Consider the following 19678-nt stretch of genomic DNA (forward strand, 5'->3'; position numbering starts at 1 on the left):
GCTCACCCGCAGCTGCCGAGGCTTTGTCAACAGCCAGCGGGGCGACGCTGCACACATCACCACCCGGCAACCGGCCCGGTCCAGCACTCACCCGCCCCCAGTCAGCTGCTGCCACAGCGGCTCGCACCTGACGCGCCCGCGTGCAGGTACGGCATCATGTGGCTGTTTATAATATGTCATTAAAAGGGAGGGGGGAGTCGCCAAGCTGTGATCTGCTAATATATTATATAGATAAACACTAAATCAGCCATTTGGTGATATTACTCCAGGAGGCCCAGCCAATAAAATGTTTATGAGCAAACATCATTTTGTCTCTCGTTATTTTCAGGCGATCACAGGAAAATATTTACTGGGGGGTTTTTAATTTCCTGCCCGCTTTCGGTAACAGTTGGCTGAAGGTTTAAACACTCAGGTCTGTGTGATTCATGTTACGGCCTAAGGAATTAATTAGACTCCGGAGTCGTTGAAATATCCTCTTTTCACATTGACACACAGCGTTCTATATTATGAGCCAATTTATAGAAATGACAGACAATTCGTTTCATGAGGAAAAGTTGTGTCATCCCGTAAATCTGTCATAAAACCTCAGAAAAAGCATTTCGTCATGCAGAGATACAGTAGTTAGCACAGGATGTGCCGTCATTCACGGTGTGTGTGTGTGTGTGTGTGTGTGTGTGTGTGTGTGTGTGTGTGTGTGTGTGTGTGTGTGTGTGTGTGTGTGTGTGTGTGTGTGTGTAGGCCTCTGTACCCCGTCATCCTGTCTCCAGAAGGATTTAATCTAGTCCCTCAGGCCTTGTGCTCAAAGGCAGTGACTGACAACTGGCAGGGGGTGTGAGAGATACGCCTGCATGCGAGCGTATCAGCCTGGATGTACTTACACCACAGCAGAGTGTGTGTGTGTGCATGTGTGCGTGTGTGTGTGTGTGTGTGTACACTGTTAATTGCGTCTGCATACTGCGTCTCTCCTATTATTCCCCGGTGCAGGTTCCCTCTGGTGAAATGCCCAACTTACACACAATCACATTTTCTTTAAAGAGTGAAAAGTTGATATTTATTTTAGAATATTTAAGGAAAAAAAACTTGTTTTACTCATTTACTGTAACTGGCCTCCTATTAGCAGCTGTGAAATGCCAGAGTTGTGACGGACGTGGGACCCTGCACGCCGTAAAACAACCCTTTATCACGTGAGTGACGTTCTGGACGTTCTGTGGCTGAACTCACTGACACTGAGGCAACGCGAGCAGGGAAACTATTACTGCGGATGCATTTCTCCTGGAAAAAGCCAGTGAAGCGCCTTAGTTCACAAACTGAAACGGCTATTCTTAATAATGCTTCCTCTTCTTAAACCCTAAGGATCTAATTGGTGTTGGCCCAAAAGTCGTCCTACGATGCTTCGCTAGAATTGAATTCCCGCTTAATAAATGTTTCACTCCACCCTGACTCACACGTCACTGCTCCCTTCTCTGTTACACTTTTTCCTCTGGCACATGTGGTGAAGTACGACCTCCTCCGACAGCTGTTACAATATGTTCAAAAGCTGTTGCAGACCTTTTAGCCGTATGTCTAATGACGGGTGTTGCTCCCCGTGTGGCTGGGAGCTATTTGGTTTCAGGTTCCCCACACTCTGAAACATTAGCAAAATCAGACGGACAAAAATATGGATTTCTATTGGAATCTACATGAAAATGATGATGCAGTAAAATCCTGGTGATGAAGATCATTTGTTTGGCTGATGTTCCCTAGTCCTGCTTAAAGTCAGATACCCACATACAGTAAGTCTAAGTAACTGATATTAAGCTGGACCTAAAAGACACACGGGACAATTTGGACAGTTTTGCAGCTCTATTTGCAAAACCTTTCGAGTCCCTGATCTGACGAGAGCGATCCCAGCGTCCACCGCGCCGCCGTTCGCCTTAGCTGCACATGCCGACTGCTCCCATACTGGATAAGAGTGACATTTCATGTAAAGGCCTCGTGGTAATTATATCGGTGCACAGCTGCAGGTTAATGTTGGCTAAAGCAGAGTTATCAGGCTGTGAAAGGCTGCACTGTACGAACAGCGGGCTCGTGTGTCAATCTACAGGGGTGCTACTGTTGTAGCGCTAAGCCTTGTCATTGTTACAGTTGCTACTGTTGGATTGGAGACACACTCCTGGGAGCCGGTGTGTGTGTGTGTGTGTGTGTGTGTGTGTGTGTGTGTGTGTGTGTGTGTGTCTGCTACGTATGTGCTCAGACAAGTCGTGCACTCTGTTTCCACTTGCACACACTTTGTAGCGTGAGCGTGCGCGGTTGCATTTTGGCAGCGGTTCAGACTCGACAGCAGCGGGACCTCTGCTTTTTCCGCCAAGTCACACAGCGCCCCCTAATTCCCCATAAGCCTCGCTGTCTCCAGGCAGGTGATTCTGTGTGTGTGTGTGTGTGTGTGGAACCTCCTTCCCCATCAGCCTGTCACTCTGGGCCGTAACCAGCAGGCTGAGCCTGTCACAGCCGTGGTTAAGTCCTATCAGGTGCTGCGTCTCCCACTGGAGATTCTACTGCTATTAATTATGAAATCGAGACCACTTCTGCTCCACTATGAGTCAGCGTTTCATTTACTAGACTAAGTTGCATTGTGTATTCATCTACAAAATATAATTGTGTTGTCAAGGACATAGTAGTCACAAGTGTGTGCTTTCATTAGGCCTCAGGAACCCGTACTGGATGATGGACATTAAACTCAGGCGGACTCCTGATGTGCATCCCTGAAGCCCAGTTTTGAGTTTGAACCGATACCTTCATGCCCCAGAACCAGCGCATCTCTCGCTCCACCCGCTCTAACAGGCCCACTGCGTCGGTCAGTGGATCAGCCAGCGAGGCCGCGCGTCAATCATCCTCCTCGCCGACATGGAGCGCAGCCGGCGTGAACCCCGGCCCCCTGCTGCCCTCCGCCCTGAACTCCTCACCTCCGCCATAACGCGCTTGGCCTCCATCCAGCCTCTCCAGCTTTTACCTTTTTTTCTCCCAGTCACAACATCAGCATTTATGGACTCAGACAGATCCATCACTCACGCTGCTTTATGTAGCGTGCCCCCCTCCTTTCCGCACCCTCCCATCCACGCTCAGGCCCTCGTCCAAACTATTCCTGGTATTTAGGCTGAGTGACAGTGTTTAATAACGTGTTCAAGAATAAAAGGGCATTATTAAAAGAGTGAAGGGGGGCGGGAGGCTGCTAAAAGGCCAGCGCTTATGGAGACCAGGTGAGGAAGCGCTGGGCAATGTTCACTGGTGCAAATCGGTCACACTGGTACATCACAGCAGAGGAGTTTGGATGCTAACAGCGCTAACGTCGTGATGCTAATTTGCTCCGTACTGTAATTCCACGTGAAGTCAGCATCAGCTCCACATCACACACTGCATTACCGGCATGTCTAGGAATGTGTGCCGCGCAGCCGATCCCGGCCGGCGATAAGGCGCCATCTGTTACCCATGAGCGGCGGCGGCGGCGGGTTCGCGGCAGCCTCGGGCCTCCGTAGCCCAGATTACCCGGGGCTCTCGCTGCTGCAGGTTATCGGCCCTCCGCTCTGTTATTGGAACGCGTTTGGTCAGCGGACGCTGCCCTTTCTTCCTCGCTTCGGTTTCTACGGGGGATTATGAGACGTGAAGGGGGTAAAGGCGACCGTCTCCAGTCGGGATTTTCTGTTCGTTTAAGGACGTGGGGCCCCAGAAAGGCAACAGCCTCCCCTTCCATCCAGGTCTAATGTGATTGGATGTGCCAGCAGGCGAGAGAGACGTGCCACTGGAGTGGAGGAGTGACAAAAACGTGGAGATCACATTAGATCAGCTTCTCCTCGCGCCGTGAGCTCCTCGCTTGTTGTGTTTGGAGCGGGTTCAGAGTGCGAGGGGCACCGCGCGCGGATACGGTGACGCCGCCAGTAAACGCTCGCAGGATTGTGTTTCCACAGAAAGCTTTTAAAAAGTGGCAGGGCCAGCCTCCTGACCTCACTGGGGTTTAATTAAAGAGCCAGCGAGATGAACGCCAGACAAAGGAATCGAAGGCGAAATGTTTTTAGAAGTCACTTTTTCCCCCCTTCGGCCGGCGCTGATGTCACAGGAGAGCGCGGCGGGGAAACGGTCCCCTCCAATCAAAGCCCCCGCTTTGTGCTGCTGCGTTATCTGATGGAGGGTCCGAACGAAAGGCTGACCAACACTGATGTGGGGCAAGCTGCTGTTGGAAGTAAATATATACCTCAGATCTATTTTAGGCGCTTCGCTTGCCAAACACGAGGATGGAAATTAAATATGAAGGCCAATTAGGCTGCTCTGCCTTAGCGAGAGGCTTCGGCGAACTCCAGTGCATGTGGAGCTGCAGGGCACAGGCGCCGTCGTGAATAGAGAGGCCTGATTTAACATGGAAACCAACTTTGCGAAAAACTTTGGTGCAGCGGCAAAGACAAAGGGACAACAGCCTTGCTGATGGGGATCTCTGTGTAACAAAGAGCTTTGTCTGACTTCACTTCAACACAAGATCCTTGTCTGACATTTGCCTTCAGTCTGTGTCTAATCCAGATATTTGGATGTGCTCACGCTCCACTTTTAGAGGTGTACCTAATAAAGTGGCCAGTGAGTGTGTACAGTATATTTAAACACGTTCTTCCTTTTCCAGTCCAGGCTCAATAACGCGTTTGACCCCATCGCTGGGGCTGAAGATGCCCATTGGCAGGAAACCCCCGGTGGCCGCTGCCTCCTGTCGAATGCCCCCTCCCAGACGTTTGGGAGGCGCTGGTTCTGGTGTCGCGCCCCAGCAGAAGCGCCCTTCAGCCGGCGACAACCTGCCACGTCCGTGCTTTTCTGGGTCACAGTCGTCCCCTGGGAACAGGAGGACGTGCTGCGGGAGCCGGCGTCCCCCGTGCAGCTTTTTTTCCTCCCTCCCTCCTGCCTCTTCCTCCCCTCGGCCGTCGGCCGCGCACGGCGCTGCCAACTCACGTCACTGCGATAAAGTTGAAAGGAGCGACGGTGCCGCGCCAAAACCAATTCAGCGGTGAAGCCAATCATAAAATTCCTCCTTCGTTCGACAAAAACTCGTAGAAAACCTGCCGCTCGCTGACAGACCGTGTTAATAGTGACGTGTGCGAGTGTGCGCCTGCATTTCATGTTCGCATTGTTCGCATGAGGCTGTGCATGTGGGTCTCTGTCTCCAGGGGCCCTGAATGCAGACATCATGGCAGGCGGACCCTCAACCGGGCCGGTCCTGGTCCGATCGCCCGTCACACTGCAGATGTGTCAGCTGTCCCGCTTCCTCTCTGTCCGGGTGCTAACGGAGCGTGGATGTGGACCCGCGAGCCGGTCCAGCCCCCGGAGCGGAGCGCGTGACGCCGGGCCCAGAACCGGGCCAAGCGGCTCAGCGACGCGCCCGCCGTGCAGATGTGAGCCGCGCTTTGGCTCCGGCCGGCGCCGCGCTGATCCAGACCTGTGAATCTGATACCAATTAGCAGCGGCTTAATCATGTGCCTCTCGGCCCTGGCTTTTGTTAGGGAACCAATAAAAAGATGGAGAAAAGAAAGGGGAGGGTAAAAAAAAGTGGAGCAAGGCAGGAGAGGGCCAAGGGATTGTTTAGAGAAGTGATCTGGCAGAAGAAAAATCAAATGGTCCTAATTTGATCCGTGCACAATGTGTTCACTGCGTTTCATCTGCAGGGACACGATAATGTGGGACGTCGACGTCTTTGCATTAGACGCACTGCTGGCTAAACCACACCCTAATGCTCATGTGAGCACCTAGAGACCAACACAAATCCAGACACGTGAACAAAGACTCAGCTGCACACAGGAATACAGATGCCTCCCTATCACTGCTCCGCTCGCAGGTGAAGCGCTGGCATTTACCCGGCGCGCGATGCCCCGCTGAGCTCCCAGCAGATTTGCAGTTCATCAGAGGGTCATATCGCTCCTACTCTGTCCCACTGCTCATTCATTATTCTGCCCTTAACGGCGGCGTGAGCCAATATGAGGAGGCGCACTGCCCCCTAGTGGCCGCCGTCCGTAGTGACAGGCCCCAGTCAGCCCTGGAGGGCTTTTAACTAACTTGAACCAATAACCTCCCCGTGAACCCGGTGTCATTTAGAGTTCATGATGTCTGAGTTAACAGCTAAGCTTCTTTTACTCTCTAATAATGAAGCTTACTCGCATGTCTGATACTCTACATGAGCCTTTGTTTGTTAGTGGGCACCGTATCTGTTGGAGACGATGTTTTCTTTAGGGTTTTTTCCCAGGCCCACAGACTGCTCCTACTGACAATGTTTCTATTTGTTCTATTTGCTCCCAGATCTGTTCTTTAAATTTCACAGTCATTCCAAGTTATTTAAAATTTCAGCATAAGTGGTCTGTTTTACTCTAAAGCGACTTTACAATGAGACATCCCGACCGTAAAAGGGTGTTGATGTAGTCAAGTCTAGTTTAAATTCTGTGTCTTGTAAATACTAACTTCATTATCACCAAATGCACAATAAACGTTACGCAGAGACTTAATGATCATGTAATATTACTGTATTTACTGATAAAATTAATAACATTAAAGATTGTTAACCTTTTACACTCGATGTGGACATTTTCTGCTTTATATATACACACATGTATATGTGTATATACACATATCAGTAGATGAGATTAGAGCAAGAGTCTATACCTTAACTATATCATTTAAATTAAATATTAAAGTTGACCTAGAAACACAGAGACATAAAGAAACAAGCATTACAGCATTATTCATAAAGTGAATGCACAGCACAGGTTTTTTGGTACAGTACTAATCTTTTAACATTGTTTTATAACAGTTTAAAAAGTCGCTTGTGCTTCTAATGATCATTTTATTAACAGATGGAACCCACTCCTGAAGACTGAACCGCCTCAGATTTATCGTTTTAAGGGAACACACTATGTCATTTCATAAATACAGTGTTCTTTCTGATTTTTATATATAATTAGACAAAATGGTATTAGACCAAAACCTTTTTGGAACAAAGATGAACAAACAATATTAAACTATATTTAAGTTTCAAATTTAATTTGACTTCCACTTTCAACATTCAAATATAATTTGTAAAAGACATAGTTTGTTAAATTATTTTTGTGGCTGGTATAATTATTTTTATTATCATCTATTTGCAAAATAATGTAAAGCTGGCAGAAAAAATTCTGTATAAATAAAACAAGCTATCAAAATAGATTATTTATAAATAATAAATATTTTCTAAATTTGATTATGTGCATCGTTATAACTATTTATTTGGTCTAAACCAATCCAAGACAGAAATGAAATAAGTAAATAATGTAAAAAAAATTATTAATTTATTTTAATTTATTTTGTTATTTAATGTGCTTTTCATATGTTGTTATAAGTATGTTGAATTTACATGTTTTGTATCAAACATTTTGAATAGTTTTTTATATATGTTTGATCCCTACTTCTTGAAAAGCACTGATTTAGAACAAAGTCAAAAGCCATCAAATAAATAAAAAAATATTAAATCAGTAAAAAAAGCAGTAAGGCACCAAGATGACAGAATATATCTATGTTTACAATCACCAACAATCAGAACTGGGCCATTTGTTCTAACTGTTGTCAAGAGTGAACTGGCCCAGAACTTGGTATTTTTGGATTTACTTCTTTCCTCTTGGAAATTGTCCCGTTACTTCTGCTCGATGGCACGTCAGGAAAACAGTCAGGCCTGTTTGTCACGGTTTGCCACTGTTTTGCCCTCTGACATGTACACACGTGACCTGCAGCCACACGGACGTGCTGAAGGGGAGCGGAGTGCAGACGATGATGAGCATGCTCACTACCAACAGCACCATATGATGCATCGCTATTTACAGCGAGGGGGAAAATGGGCCACTGCCTCCCGGCGGCCTCCTTGGCAGCACGTTCACATAACAACTGGTCTGCTTTCGCGGGCCCTCTCGTCTTAATGAGGCCCAATCCTTTGTTTAGCCCACAGTGGATCCACGGATAGGATTGTTTTAAAGCTCCCCGTGCTCCTTGTGTACCTCTCGCTGCCTGTGCTGCATCAGGCAGGCTGCCTTCCATGTCTGAACCACTGAGACGTGATACATCAGTGTCAAAGTTGTCATCTATTCTGGGACCAAGAGCCTGTTAGGAAAGATCGCTCTCCTTTTCCTTGAGGGATTGACAGAGAGATTTGGCCTAACTGTCCCCCTCAGCCTCCCGGATACATATTCAGGAACAGAAAGGCGGGACTGTGCAGTAAAACCCCATCGAGCCAACTCTGAATCGCTTGTGATGTTACACATAAAGAGGAGTTTGTCACTTGTTATGCCTGTCACTTTTCTGGGCTGGAAAAAGCCAGACGCAGCAAGGCTGAAGATCAAGAGCTCAGTGAGCGGAGTACAGAACAGCGGAGGTTAGGAAGCGCTCACGATGGCTGTGCCCGTGTTTGCTGTGACTGCTCAGCACGTTCAGCCTCTATAAAAGTCACCACTTCCACCTTGACCCTGCTGTCCACACGTCCAAACATCTGCAGTCCACCTTTGACCCTATGGCCCCATTAGAGAGCACAATCTAACAGAGGTCACCGGGTATGTGACATTTAGGTCCATGTTTGTGCGCTGGCAACCACTGAGTGAAGCATTAACTATACAGATGTAAGAATCCTCTGCAGCTTTTCATCCAGAAGGTGATGCATGGATGTGACGTTGTGCATAGATGGTGAGGTCCATTTTCTGTGTGGAGTGGAGTGTTCTCCCAGTGCTCTGCCTCACGCAGTCTAGAGACTTTCATTAATTGGACCCTGTCTACAGGTGATGGACATAGTGACCTGTCCAGGGTCCCAGCCTCCCTCCTCCTGGAGTGTGCACTCCATTAAATGTCATCTCTGTGTAGCAAAAAATAACCACATGCCACAAAAAAACAAAAACAAGATTATTGTTTTATCAAAATAAAATGCATTATATTACACATTTGTGCTCCCAAATGCAGCTCTCCACTTATTTTTCATTACGGTTCGCTTTTAACCAAAATTTCAACAAAATGTTTTAGACTGAATTTAGTTCCACTTAGTTTAGATTAAACAAACCAGTTGATTTAATCAGTTTAATGGCCTCAAGTTCTAATATATATTTAGATTTTTATTCTATAAATCTTATGTATGTGTAATAATGTGCTTTATGTTAGAGCAATGTTTTTAAATGCTATTAATCCTATTTTGATTAAAACAGAAGCTTTATATTTATAGTCATTCACCTATTAATCATAGATCCCAATGCAGCAGAAATGGAAATTTCAAACAATAAAAATTGAAGGTTTATGGAAATAATAAATATTTACAGTAGCTATAAAATTACTACAACACAAACCAATGTTAGCAACAACATAATAACTGTATAAAGTTGCTTCATTAAAAGAAATCCTCACTGAACCGGAAAGCTTGTCAACCAAAGGTAATTAAACCTCTAATTTAAAAAAGGTTAAACGTATGGTTTGCCATTAAATATTTTAATGCCAGTTTAAATCCTTCAGGAAACAGCAGCTCCAGAGCTGTAAATCATTCGCTGTCGTTCTTGTGAGAGCAAAGAGAACGTAAAAGCACTTCTGCCAGCAGTGACTCAGTCTGACCTGAGGGGTAGATAGAGCTGAAGCAGATCCTGAAGACATGAAGACATTTCAACAGAAAATATAAAGGCCAATAAAACCAGCATACAGATTAAAAGAGAGCTAAGAGCCAGTAAAGGTCTACATACAAAGGAAAAAGCACATTGATGAGAACCGGCTGCCGACCAAGACAGTACAATATAAATATACTAGGAAATGCACATGTAAACCTAAGACGTTGCAAAGGAGGATCAAGATCTGACTGCAGATAATTTAGGAAAAACTATGCAGCACATTAAGTAGGAAAGCAAATAAAAGTGAACATGTTGACACCACACTCTGCGTCTTAGTTTATAAGGTACATTTGAAGCCTATTACAGGACGTTAACATTGCATCAGAAAAGACCTGCCCTGTTTGGATGATTCAACTGAGTTAAAAAAACATTGGTACTTATTCATATTAACACATAAAGTAAACATAATCAAGTTCGAAGGCAAATATTTGAAAACAAACACCTGTTCTATTGGAAAAGCCAACAACCATGACTGTGATAAACAAAAGTGTGTGAATGTAATGAACGTTGGGTTGAGCTGCAGCCTGAATCCAGTTCCTAATGTTTATGTGTGACTAATAACTGTGTCTACGCGTCACAGGTAAATATTTTGATAATTTGTGCCATGGTCTTACCACTTACAACACGTGCGTACTGCAGACGATCTCACCAGGGTTTGCAGCTGTTTTATCCTGGGTTCTTACAGAACTTAAACAAATTTTGCCATTAAATATTTACAAAAGTACTCAAGAAGGAAGTGTTACTCGTGTGGGCGCTTACATGAAAATGGATGTTCCCTGGAAGCATCGGAGAACAGCTCCAGCACTGCTTCATTTTAAAAAAGGAGGAAGGATTTACAGCTTACAGTATGTGGCGCAATTTAAATCAACGTTCATAAGGGAATTGTTCAATGTCAGAGAATGACTTTTATCATATAGTACATTCATTAAAGAACTGACTTGGAACTCATTTAGCTTATTTCAGTAAAATTTGCTCAATAGTAAGGACAAATTAAAAAAAAATATTCGATGAAAAATTTAGAAAATATTCGTCCTCTATATATTTTGCATGACATATACTTTAACTAGTTTTGGTTGGACCAAGCAGGAACAGAGAGTTTTTCATTCTACACTAACCCTAAACTGTTAGGCAGAAAGCATATAAAGTTCTAAGCTCTGTTTTTTAAATAAGATGCAAAATATCAAATTAGAAACAAACGTCTTCATGATTATGACACTTATAATAAATAAATAGGAGCAACACAACCATGTAATATGTTTCCAAGAGTTCATAAATCAACTATTGGAGCATTAAATAGATAAAATGCAATGATAACACTATGAGTGAATGAAATGTATAAAAAATATATTACATACATAGAGCAAATTAATTAACTGAATATCTTTCATACATGATGTTCATTAACCATGTTCAGTGTATGTGATAATACTGATGATGTAGAGCAGCAATTACAAAATATGACACACAGTAAATAAACATTTGTCAAGAACGTACATCTTCATAATTACATCCTGTAACGACTCTGAAGTCCAGTCAAACGTTTTTATCACGGTTTGAGTTTGAGGGAGACGATGAGAAATGGTGGACGACGTAAATGAGACGAGGGAGGACAGAGAAAGAGGCATGACGCATGAATCGCAGGCAAGAAACAAAGCGTGGAAGCAGAGTCAGAGAAACAATGTGCAGCGGAGCAGCGTTGTTGTGACAGTCGGGGACGCAAACAGCAACAAAGTCAGAGAGCACTAAAGCAAAAGACTCCAACGAGGCGAATGACGAAGACTGTCACAATGTGGCCTGGTTCGGTCCAAACCAGAGCAAGTTTAACTGGGAAAGAAGAAGTAAAGGTCGATGCTGAATCCAGGTTTTAATATTTGTCCCGTGTTCCACATTTGTGAACAGAGGTTACAGAGAGGACACAGCAGGGGGTGTTATCCTGCGTGACATTTGTTTTGGCACCGCCGCGGAGTCATTGTGGCATCTCTGCACCACGTGAGAGCGACACTCAGGCCGTGGTTCTCTGTAATTTGACGAGACATTAATTGGCTTGACGGCATTTTACACGTGAGGCCGGACGGAGGCCGGACGCATCAGCTGCGTCAGAACGTCCAGCGCCCTCACACCTCAGCGTTAGCGCTGGAGGTCACGGGTGGAAGCACTAACAGGGAGGGAGCGAGGCGGGGGGTGGGGGGGTGTTGGGCAGCGAAGCCCCCCGGCTGGGTCAGGGGTTCAGGGGTGAGGTCTGTCACCTGTTCGGCAGCCAGGGTACTGCCCCCCCCCGGACACCCCCCTCCGCTCCGGCTCCATCCACCGCTCGCTAATTGGATTTAATGAGCGAATTAGCAACACAGCGCTGCTCGATCAAACCTAACTGCTACTGTCCACCGTGCTTAGTCCTGGGTCACTGAGTCGCAATGCTCGTCCGAGCCCGGGATCCTGCTCTCCACAAGGCTCCTAGCACCTTTTAGCGCCTCCTCGCTGGCTCCTAGCGCCTTCTAGCGCCTCCTCGCTGGCTCCTCGCTGGCTCCTAGCTCCTTCTAGCACCTCCTCATTGGCTCCTAGCGCCTTCTAGTGCCTCCTCGCTGGCTCCTCGCTGGCTCCTAGCTCCTTCTAGCACCTCCTCACTGGCTCCTAGCGCCTTCTAGTGCCTCCTCGCTGGCTCCTCGCTGGCTCCTAGCTCCTTCTAGCACCTCCTCACTGGCTCCTAGCGCCTTCTAGCGCCTCCTCGCTGGCTCCTCGCTGGCTCCTCGCTGGCTCCTAGCTCCTTCTAGCACCTCCTCAGTGGCTCCTAGCGCCTCCTCGCTGGCTCCTCGCTGGCTCGTAGCGCCTTCTAGGACCTCCTCACTGGCTCCTAGCGCCATCTAGTGCCTCCTCGCTGGCTCCTAGCGCCATCTAGCGCCTCCTCGCTGGCTCCTAGCACCTTCTAGCACCTCCTCACTGGATCCTAGCGCCATCTAGCGCCTCCTCGCTGGCTCCTAGCGCCATCTAGTGCCTCCTCGCTGGCTCCTAGTGCCTTCTAGCACTTCCTCGCTGGCTGCTAGCACCTTCTAGCACCTCCTCGCTGGCTCCTAGCGCCTCCTCGCTTGCTTCTAGCACCTTCTAGCACCTCCTCGCACCTCCTTAGTGGCTCCAGGCCCCCCCTCGCACTCTCGTCTGTTCAATTCCCCAGTCTGACCCTGAGGAGCCAGCTAAAACTAGCATCCAAAAACAGCAGCAAGAGTTGTGTTGAGTTGAAGGTTGTGCTTGAGCACTGGTGCCGTCACACCCACGGGTGAAGAGGAAGGAAAGGTTGTTTGTGGCCTTTAACTAAACTTCGCATTTTAATTCGTTTTCCATAGTGCTTGACGGGATTCTGCTGAGGACTCCTCAAGCTGTTCACCAACACCATTAGTCTGTAAACACAGGTTGAGTCTGTTTTCATGGGACTGAACAACCTCTTACTTTGAAATTGCAACAACAAAATATCCAAGAGACTGCCACTAGATCATACTTTTGAATAGGAATACGTTACATTTTGTCAAACATTTGTGTGTCAACATTTAGGCCCTACACTGTGACTTATGTATAATTCACTTGCACGCAGACAGAGCCCTGCATTGTGCATCATTGTGGTGAGATAACACGCTCCAGACGTCGCCAATCAATGCACATTTGAGCTGCATTATCAAGTAACAATAAAGAGCGTTATTATAATCAGCGCAGACATGATGTTGACGATGGGGGATCACAAAAGGTTCAGTCTGCAAATGATTTTTATGCCATATGGAAATAAGTGAAGGCAACAGCTGCACGCAGCGTAGAAAAACGCCTGAGCCAAATGTAAAACACGTCAGCGTCAGTTTGCAAAGCGACGAATTGCAGGGTAGAGAAGAGTTAGAGGCTGTTCTCACATGAAAGACCTTGACTAAAACAGGTCAACTCGAAACATAGTCAGCGCTGCATCATGCACTCACTCTGTAAAAGATTGAGGCGAGGGAGGCAGGAGGCATCCATGCAGCTGTGGCCTCCGCGGAGCAGCCGTGCAGTGGACGGAGATCAGTCACTGCAGGCGCGCAAAGCTGCTCCTCAGCTTCTAATGCTGAAAGCAGCTGAGTTATTTGGCCGGATGGGAATGGAGGGGGGTAGAGGTCGTCACAGTTCAAAGTGTTATTGATGACGAGCTGGACAAAACTCAGCATGGGTTACTCAGGTGCTGGGGTTCCTCAGATTCTAATGTTGACCGTAGGAACGCTCAGATTCGAGTATTTTCAAATCAACAGCAAATGTTGAGACGTCGGCACCCGTGCCGTCGGGCAAGATGGCTTCCAGCCGAATCAGTCCAAACATGTCACCACCAGAATATCAAAGCTGGCATTAGAGCTGACAAACGGCCTGGCTTGGCCTTTTAAAGTGAGCCACGGAAAATCTGATTTCCAAATACTCATTAGCAAACGTTAATAATTGAAGGCTCTTCAGCGAGGATTCCTCTGAAGCCCATCAAACCAAGGCGCTATCGGCGCCTCTGCAGTGATTTAATCGCCTGCATGCTAATGAAAAAGCTGAAATGTTATGTGACCACGACTTTTATTGTGTTTCATTATTTAACGCTTCATATACAAATATGCCTGAATAACAGAAGGAAGGCTGGAATAATAGCTAAAGACATCATCTTGTCCATTTTCATGCAGCGATTGAAGTGAACGGTCAAACGTACAGCAAGTCTGGCAGTAAAATGTATTCACCTCCATACGTTCCCATCTCCACGCCGTCCTTTGGAAGTAAACTTACAGTCACACTGCAGTAATACAGTACCTGAATCGCTAATGCAGCCGGCAGCTCTACACAAGCTCATCACGCAGGCACTGAAAGTCAGGCCAATTTATGCTGCGCTGCCAACGCGCGCAGTGGAACTGACACCGTGTTTTCTCCTCACTCCGGCAGGAAGGAGATTTATGTACATATATCTGCCTCGCTCATGAAATATTTGCGATACGCCTCAAACTGCTTTAATCTCCCTCCCTCCCGTCCGCCCCTCTCCTCGTTTCTCGCCTCTCGCCGGCTCCTGCTCCTCATCCTCCTCATCCACCTCCTCCCCGGGTCGGCCCGATTCCCCCACGGTTCAGCGGCAGGGCACTGGGTCACGGCACAGGCCCGATTTTCACACCGCTCCCTCCGCCGAACGCCGCGTCAAGTTAATCGGGGTTAACAATTGCGGCGGTGCCTTGCTGAGCGGGGCTCCCATCGGCTTAGTGTGGTCTGGCTCCGGCGATACAGATGGGCCGGTAATCTGTTTCTGGAAGCGGGACGGGAGAACGGTGGCCGCCTGGTGTGGGACAGAAGTGGCCGGCAATCGAGTTCAGCTTTAATAAGTGTTTTTTCAAGAATGACTGTGCAACGACAAGCGGAGATCAGTATTCGACTCACGGACTTTGAGAAGCGGCCAAATTAGAGAGTTTGAAAAGGTGTAAGTGACATAATCCCTGGTGTGGGCCTCATCGACCACACGGGTCACGGCCTGAGACACAACGAGCGCGATGTCAGAGGCCAAGAAGCCCATCAGAGTTTTAAATTTCAAAGTGTGCGATGTTTTGCGGTTAGAAGGAAACTTCCAGCCACCGGACTGGCAGAACGGCGCCGTCGGTGCCGTAACAGCTGGCTAGCTTGCACAGCGCAGCCCTGGGTCCTCGTCTATAGGCGCCACAGGTTTAATTATTCATTCGGTCACACAGGCCTGCTCCTCCGCTTGTCCCAGCCCTGGGTGACAGGAATGGACCTGGATTTTCTGAAGGTCCATTACGCTCAGTGCAAACAAACACAGCCGTCCCGCAGACGACCCTCCGCGCTGCAGCGGCGGGCGCTAACGTTAGCCAAACCGGGCAGCGGCGCATCCATCTCCCTCTCTATTCTCGCACACCTCAAGCTCTCAGCTCCCACTTTCAAATGTCGCACCTCTTCGGAGTGACATGTATTATTAACATGGGATTCGAGCGCTACCCATGCAGGGACACTCAGACTTTCACAGGTTCCCGCCAGTGCCACCATTTTGATTCGATCTCGGCTCGGCCCGTTTTTCTTTTTTTGCAACATTAACAATCTGTGACACCAGCGCCCAAACTAAATATTTTAAACGCCTGGCAGCCCCGAAGCTCACAAGAACAGGTTTGAGAGCACTTCAATCCATTTATTACCCCGCTCGACTATCTTCATGAAAGTCTTATAATGACCAAGTTGAAGGTATTATTCTTGAGCTGCGGAGTTGTCCCGTGGCCACAGGAGGAGACCTGCAAAGTGCAAAGAAAGGGGGACATACACGCCCGACAAGAGGTGTGTGACGCTGCAGTGTCCTCATGTAAAATATGCATGTTGGGCTAAGCTGCAATGTCCCACAAGCTGCACTGCACATCACCCAAATCCATGCCAATCTCCCAAAGTGGGTTGACATAATCAGTAATCAAGCCCGGGGAATATGACGGAGGGAAACGATGGACCCACTGAACTCCAGCTGCCCTCGCGGAGGAGAAACAGTTCACCCAAAGTTCACGTCCACTGTCACTGCTGGATTTGGGAATGTGCCTCATAACCTTTTTCCTATCACTGGCAGGAAAAGAGGCGGAGCAAGATTACCGAACTCGCCCCGACAACTACTGTTAATGTGATACACGACGTGACCCTGATACGCAGGGTCGCTGTTCGGTCAGACTGCCACTTCAGGCCAAGCGTGTTGAGGGTTTGTGTGTGTGTCAGATGTGTGGGGGAATCCATTTAAGAGGAAAAAAAAAGGGTGAAACCCAAAATATCTCTGTTGCTGGCTCTGTGTCATAACATTTCAGATCCCGCCCCGCCCAACGTGAAAACGGGTTCAACTAGAGTTCAGCCCGGATGCCCCGCCCCCTCGCCACCGCGTCACCGTCGAGAAACATTTCAACTACGCCACCATCTTTGCAAGATCACAGCGACCCCCAGCGGAGCCTCAAAATGGTTTGTTTATGTTTTCAAAGGTTTCCTGGATATGTCAACATAAAGGCCTGATGCAGGTGGTGATATTTATTTATAATAAATCATTTTTTAGCACCTTGAATGTGAATAAAAAAAATCATTTTCACAGGACATGCAATTTTCTATTTATGAAATTAACATTATAGCTACAAATTTGCTGCATGATAACAATATAATACAAAGAGATTTTTTTTTCATGCTTCGTTTTTTCTTCTATCAATGTCTTTTACTGTACATTTAATTTCTGTATTCAACAATAGCTGGATTCAATTATTATTTTCCAGAGGACACCCCCCAAAAAATAGGCCCAGGGTTTAAAAGTTCAAAGCAAGAAAATAGGTCTGAAATTAGTGTGTAATGTGTAACATTTTAATATTTAAGTAAGTAACAGCCTTTCTTCAAAATTAACTGTATGCGCACAATCACTGACTCATCAAGTTAAATCAAAATTTAATTCTGTTGAATTTTTTTTTCCTACTGAAACCTGATAATAGTTCAAAATATAAAAAGGAAAAAAATACTATTGAAAAATATTTATTTTGTAAACTAATTACATTATCTTTCTTGGCAAAACAAAATGCAATAGGTACTTTTTCTTAAAAATATTTTAATAATTTAACAGTTCAAGAACATTAATTATAAGTCAATAATTTTAATATAGTTCAAAATATTAATTATGTCAAAATATTTCTTTATATTTAGTGACTTTTTGTGTGTAATTATCAAAAGATGACAAACAGGTGAATTTCATTATAGTAGTTACTATAGTAAAGGATCCCATCTTTTCAACAGCAGTATTTTATTGCAATAAATACAATTACTGGATCATATTTTCTCACATTTTTCCATGAGCAGTAGTTTTGTTCTGCTCTGATAACCACTGTGTGCAGCTACTCGCTGCTTCCCAGGAGAATAACAAAACACAAGCCTATAAAGCATAGTGAACGTTCCTTTTAGTATGCGCACAAAGAAAAAAAAGAGTTAATGAACATGTTAAATACAAATGAATATAAATAACAAATAGTGCACAATAATTTAATTGTTCTGGTTCAAACAAAGATTTGTTATGAAGCAGCACAAAAAAAATCTAAAGCTTTTGTTGTTCTTTTAAAACAAACCTGATAACAAAGCAGTTTTACTACTTTTTACTGCGTTTTACTAGCAGTTTTATGCACATCAGAGTTCTCAGGTTAGTGGAGTTCACCCACTAAATATTTGTCCATTTAGGAAACCATTTGATTGAATGAAGTGCAAGAGCGCCCCCTGGTGTAAGGACTGTATATGACATCAGTAACTAAGGCTTAATGCCTTTAATCAAACCAGCCAACGGATTGTTTAAAATACTGCCTTTTAATAGTTTGCCAACTTCCAGTTCAGACAAGGAAAATCCTAAATTTCTCTCATTCATTTTCAGCTTAATGATTCCAACACAATATCTCCACATGACGGTTTCCTCACTGACAGGGACAGAATAAAATAGGATTACTTTTTCCCTGAGAACAGTTGCAGTTAATAATTTCTATTAGTGTTACATTGCAAAGATAAATAAGAAATCATTATATTAGGCTTACGGTATGTGAAACTAGATGTTTTGACCACATGCTATGTGCTAATTTGGTTTCTACACATTAAAAAGCATGTTCTCAGTTCAATAGGATAAGCTTCTATTTGTTTTTATTTAAATGCATGTTTTTGCAAAGAGGAGGAATAACATCATTAAAGCTGAAGTGCCAACCCCTTCAATTATAGCACAAGAAGAGGGTCAGGTAAAGGCACAGCCGCTCAGCATGTCCATTGATTTAACAGTTATGTTGCATATGGTGAGACGCAGGGAGATTGGGAGAAGCACGAAGTGGAAGTGAGGGGAATCACAAAGATGGAAAGATTTTTCATCCAACGCTTGCACATGTGGCACAATCAGGATTCTGAATTTCCATAGGAAATATATACATATATAAATCAAACCAGTGCTTGGATCCATCTCAGCTCACAAAAGCAGAAAAGTCTAACCTTTAGGGGAGCACTTGGCGTCATGTTAAATGTAGGACAGGGACCCTTTGATAACACGCAGAACAGCAGAATGACAACTGCTACTGACATGGTGGCCCACGTGCCCAATCCCAAGACATTTGTGAGCTTCTAGTTATCACTGACAGAAATAATAAATGCTACCTGATAATCCACTTTTCTTGCTGGATTAATCAGAGCTTTCTTGGCTGTCTCCTTGTTCTTCAGCAGCAGGCTCAACCAGACGGCCATAGGAAAAAGCCAGCATGACCTGTCAAGCAACAGCATGTCATTCGATGATCTTAGCAATCTAAGCTCAGGTATGACAAAAAAAACATTCCATTTACTATATACTGTATCTTTCCATTTACAAACCCGCATACATTTTAAAATAAAGGAATTAGACAAAAAGGCGTAAAGGGAAGCTTCTTGTAAATCCAGTCCAGGTGAACCTGTTGTGGTTCTATTATACTGTACACACCCAAGACTTGCTTCTTTTATACTTTACACACCCAAAACTTGCTTCCTTAAGCCTTACAACTACTTTGTTCGGCTTAATTGTGCCATAATCTAAGAATAGCTGCCAGCAGAAAGATGTCAACTCACATCTAACAGTTTCTTTGGTTTGTTTGGTTTCTTATTTGTTCCAGTTGGATTCACACTGCTTAAAAAAAACAACCTCTAATTTGCCCTCATTGCTCTCTCGAGTAAAAATTGCAGTCAAACCATACTTTTTACTTATTTACACAAGCACGAGGCCTAGGACAGGGTGCAAAGGTCAACATTTCCTTTAACTGTTTAAATGACTAGAAGCTAGTACAAACTGGTAGAAAGGAGTATTCAGACAAAGTCGTCTAACACCAGGGCCATTGTTACTGTAGGTTTCAGGTTCTTTGTCATTTACAAACAGTAAACAAAATAAGGTAAGATTCTTTACACATCAAAATTACATGCAGCAACTCTGACATGCCCAAGATTAAGGTTTCAAGTTGAAACACCCCGAATAGATCATTCCAGATGACAATTCTACCATATATTTATTA

The 19678-nt window shown here is 45.4% G+C and overlaps 1 protein-coding gene across 3 annotated transcripts in view; it reads right to left on the bottom strand.

Annotated features, from left to right (window-relative positions):
* The window catches only part of mfsd8l1 (major facilitator superfamily domain containing 8-like 1), a 37757-nt gene that overhangs the window by 14072 nt on the left and 4007 nt on the right, over positions 1–19678 (bottom strand). The window contains exons 11-12 of one of the 3 annotated variants that reach the window (XM_029148481.3): positions 18801–18906; positions 12674–13045 (exon numbers count right to left, since the gene is read on the bottom strand). In XM_029148481.3, coding sequence (XP_029004314.1) covers positions 18826–18906 — 81 coding nt within the window. In that variant the 3' untranslated portion in view covers positions 12674–13045; positions 18801–18825. Of the gene's footprint in view, positions 1–12673; positions 13046–17410; positions 18907–19678 lie in introns of those variants that run through there. The other 2 variants (XR_003785750.3, XM_029148479.3) reach the window with 2 other exon arrangements.

Source organism: Betta splendens, chromosome 4 (assembly GCF_900634795.4).
Source record: "Betta splendens chromosome 4, fBetSpl5.4, whole genome shotgun sequence".
In the NCBI taxonomy this organism is placed as follows: Eukaryota; Metazoa; Chordata; class Actinopteri; order Anabantiformes; family Osphronemidae; genus Betta; species Betta splendens.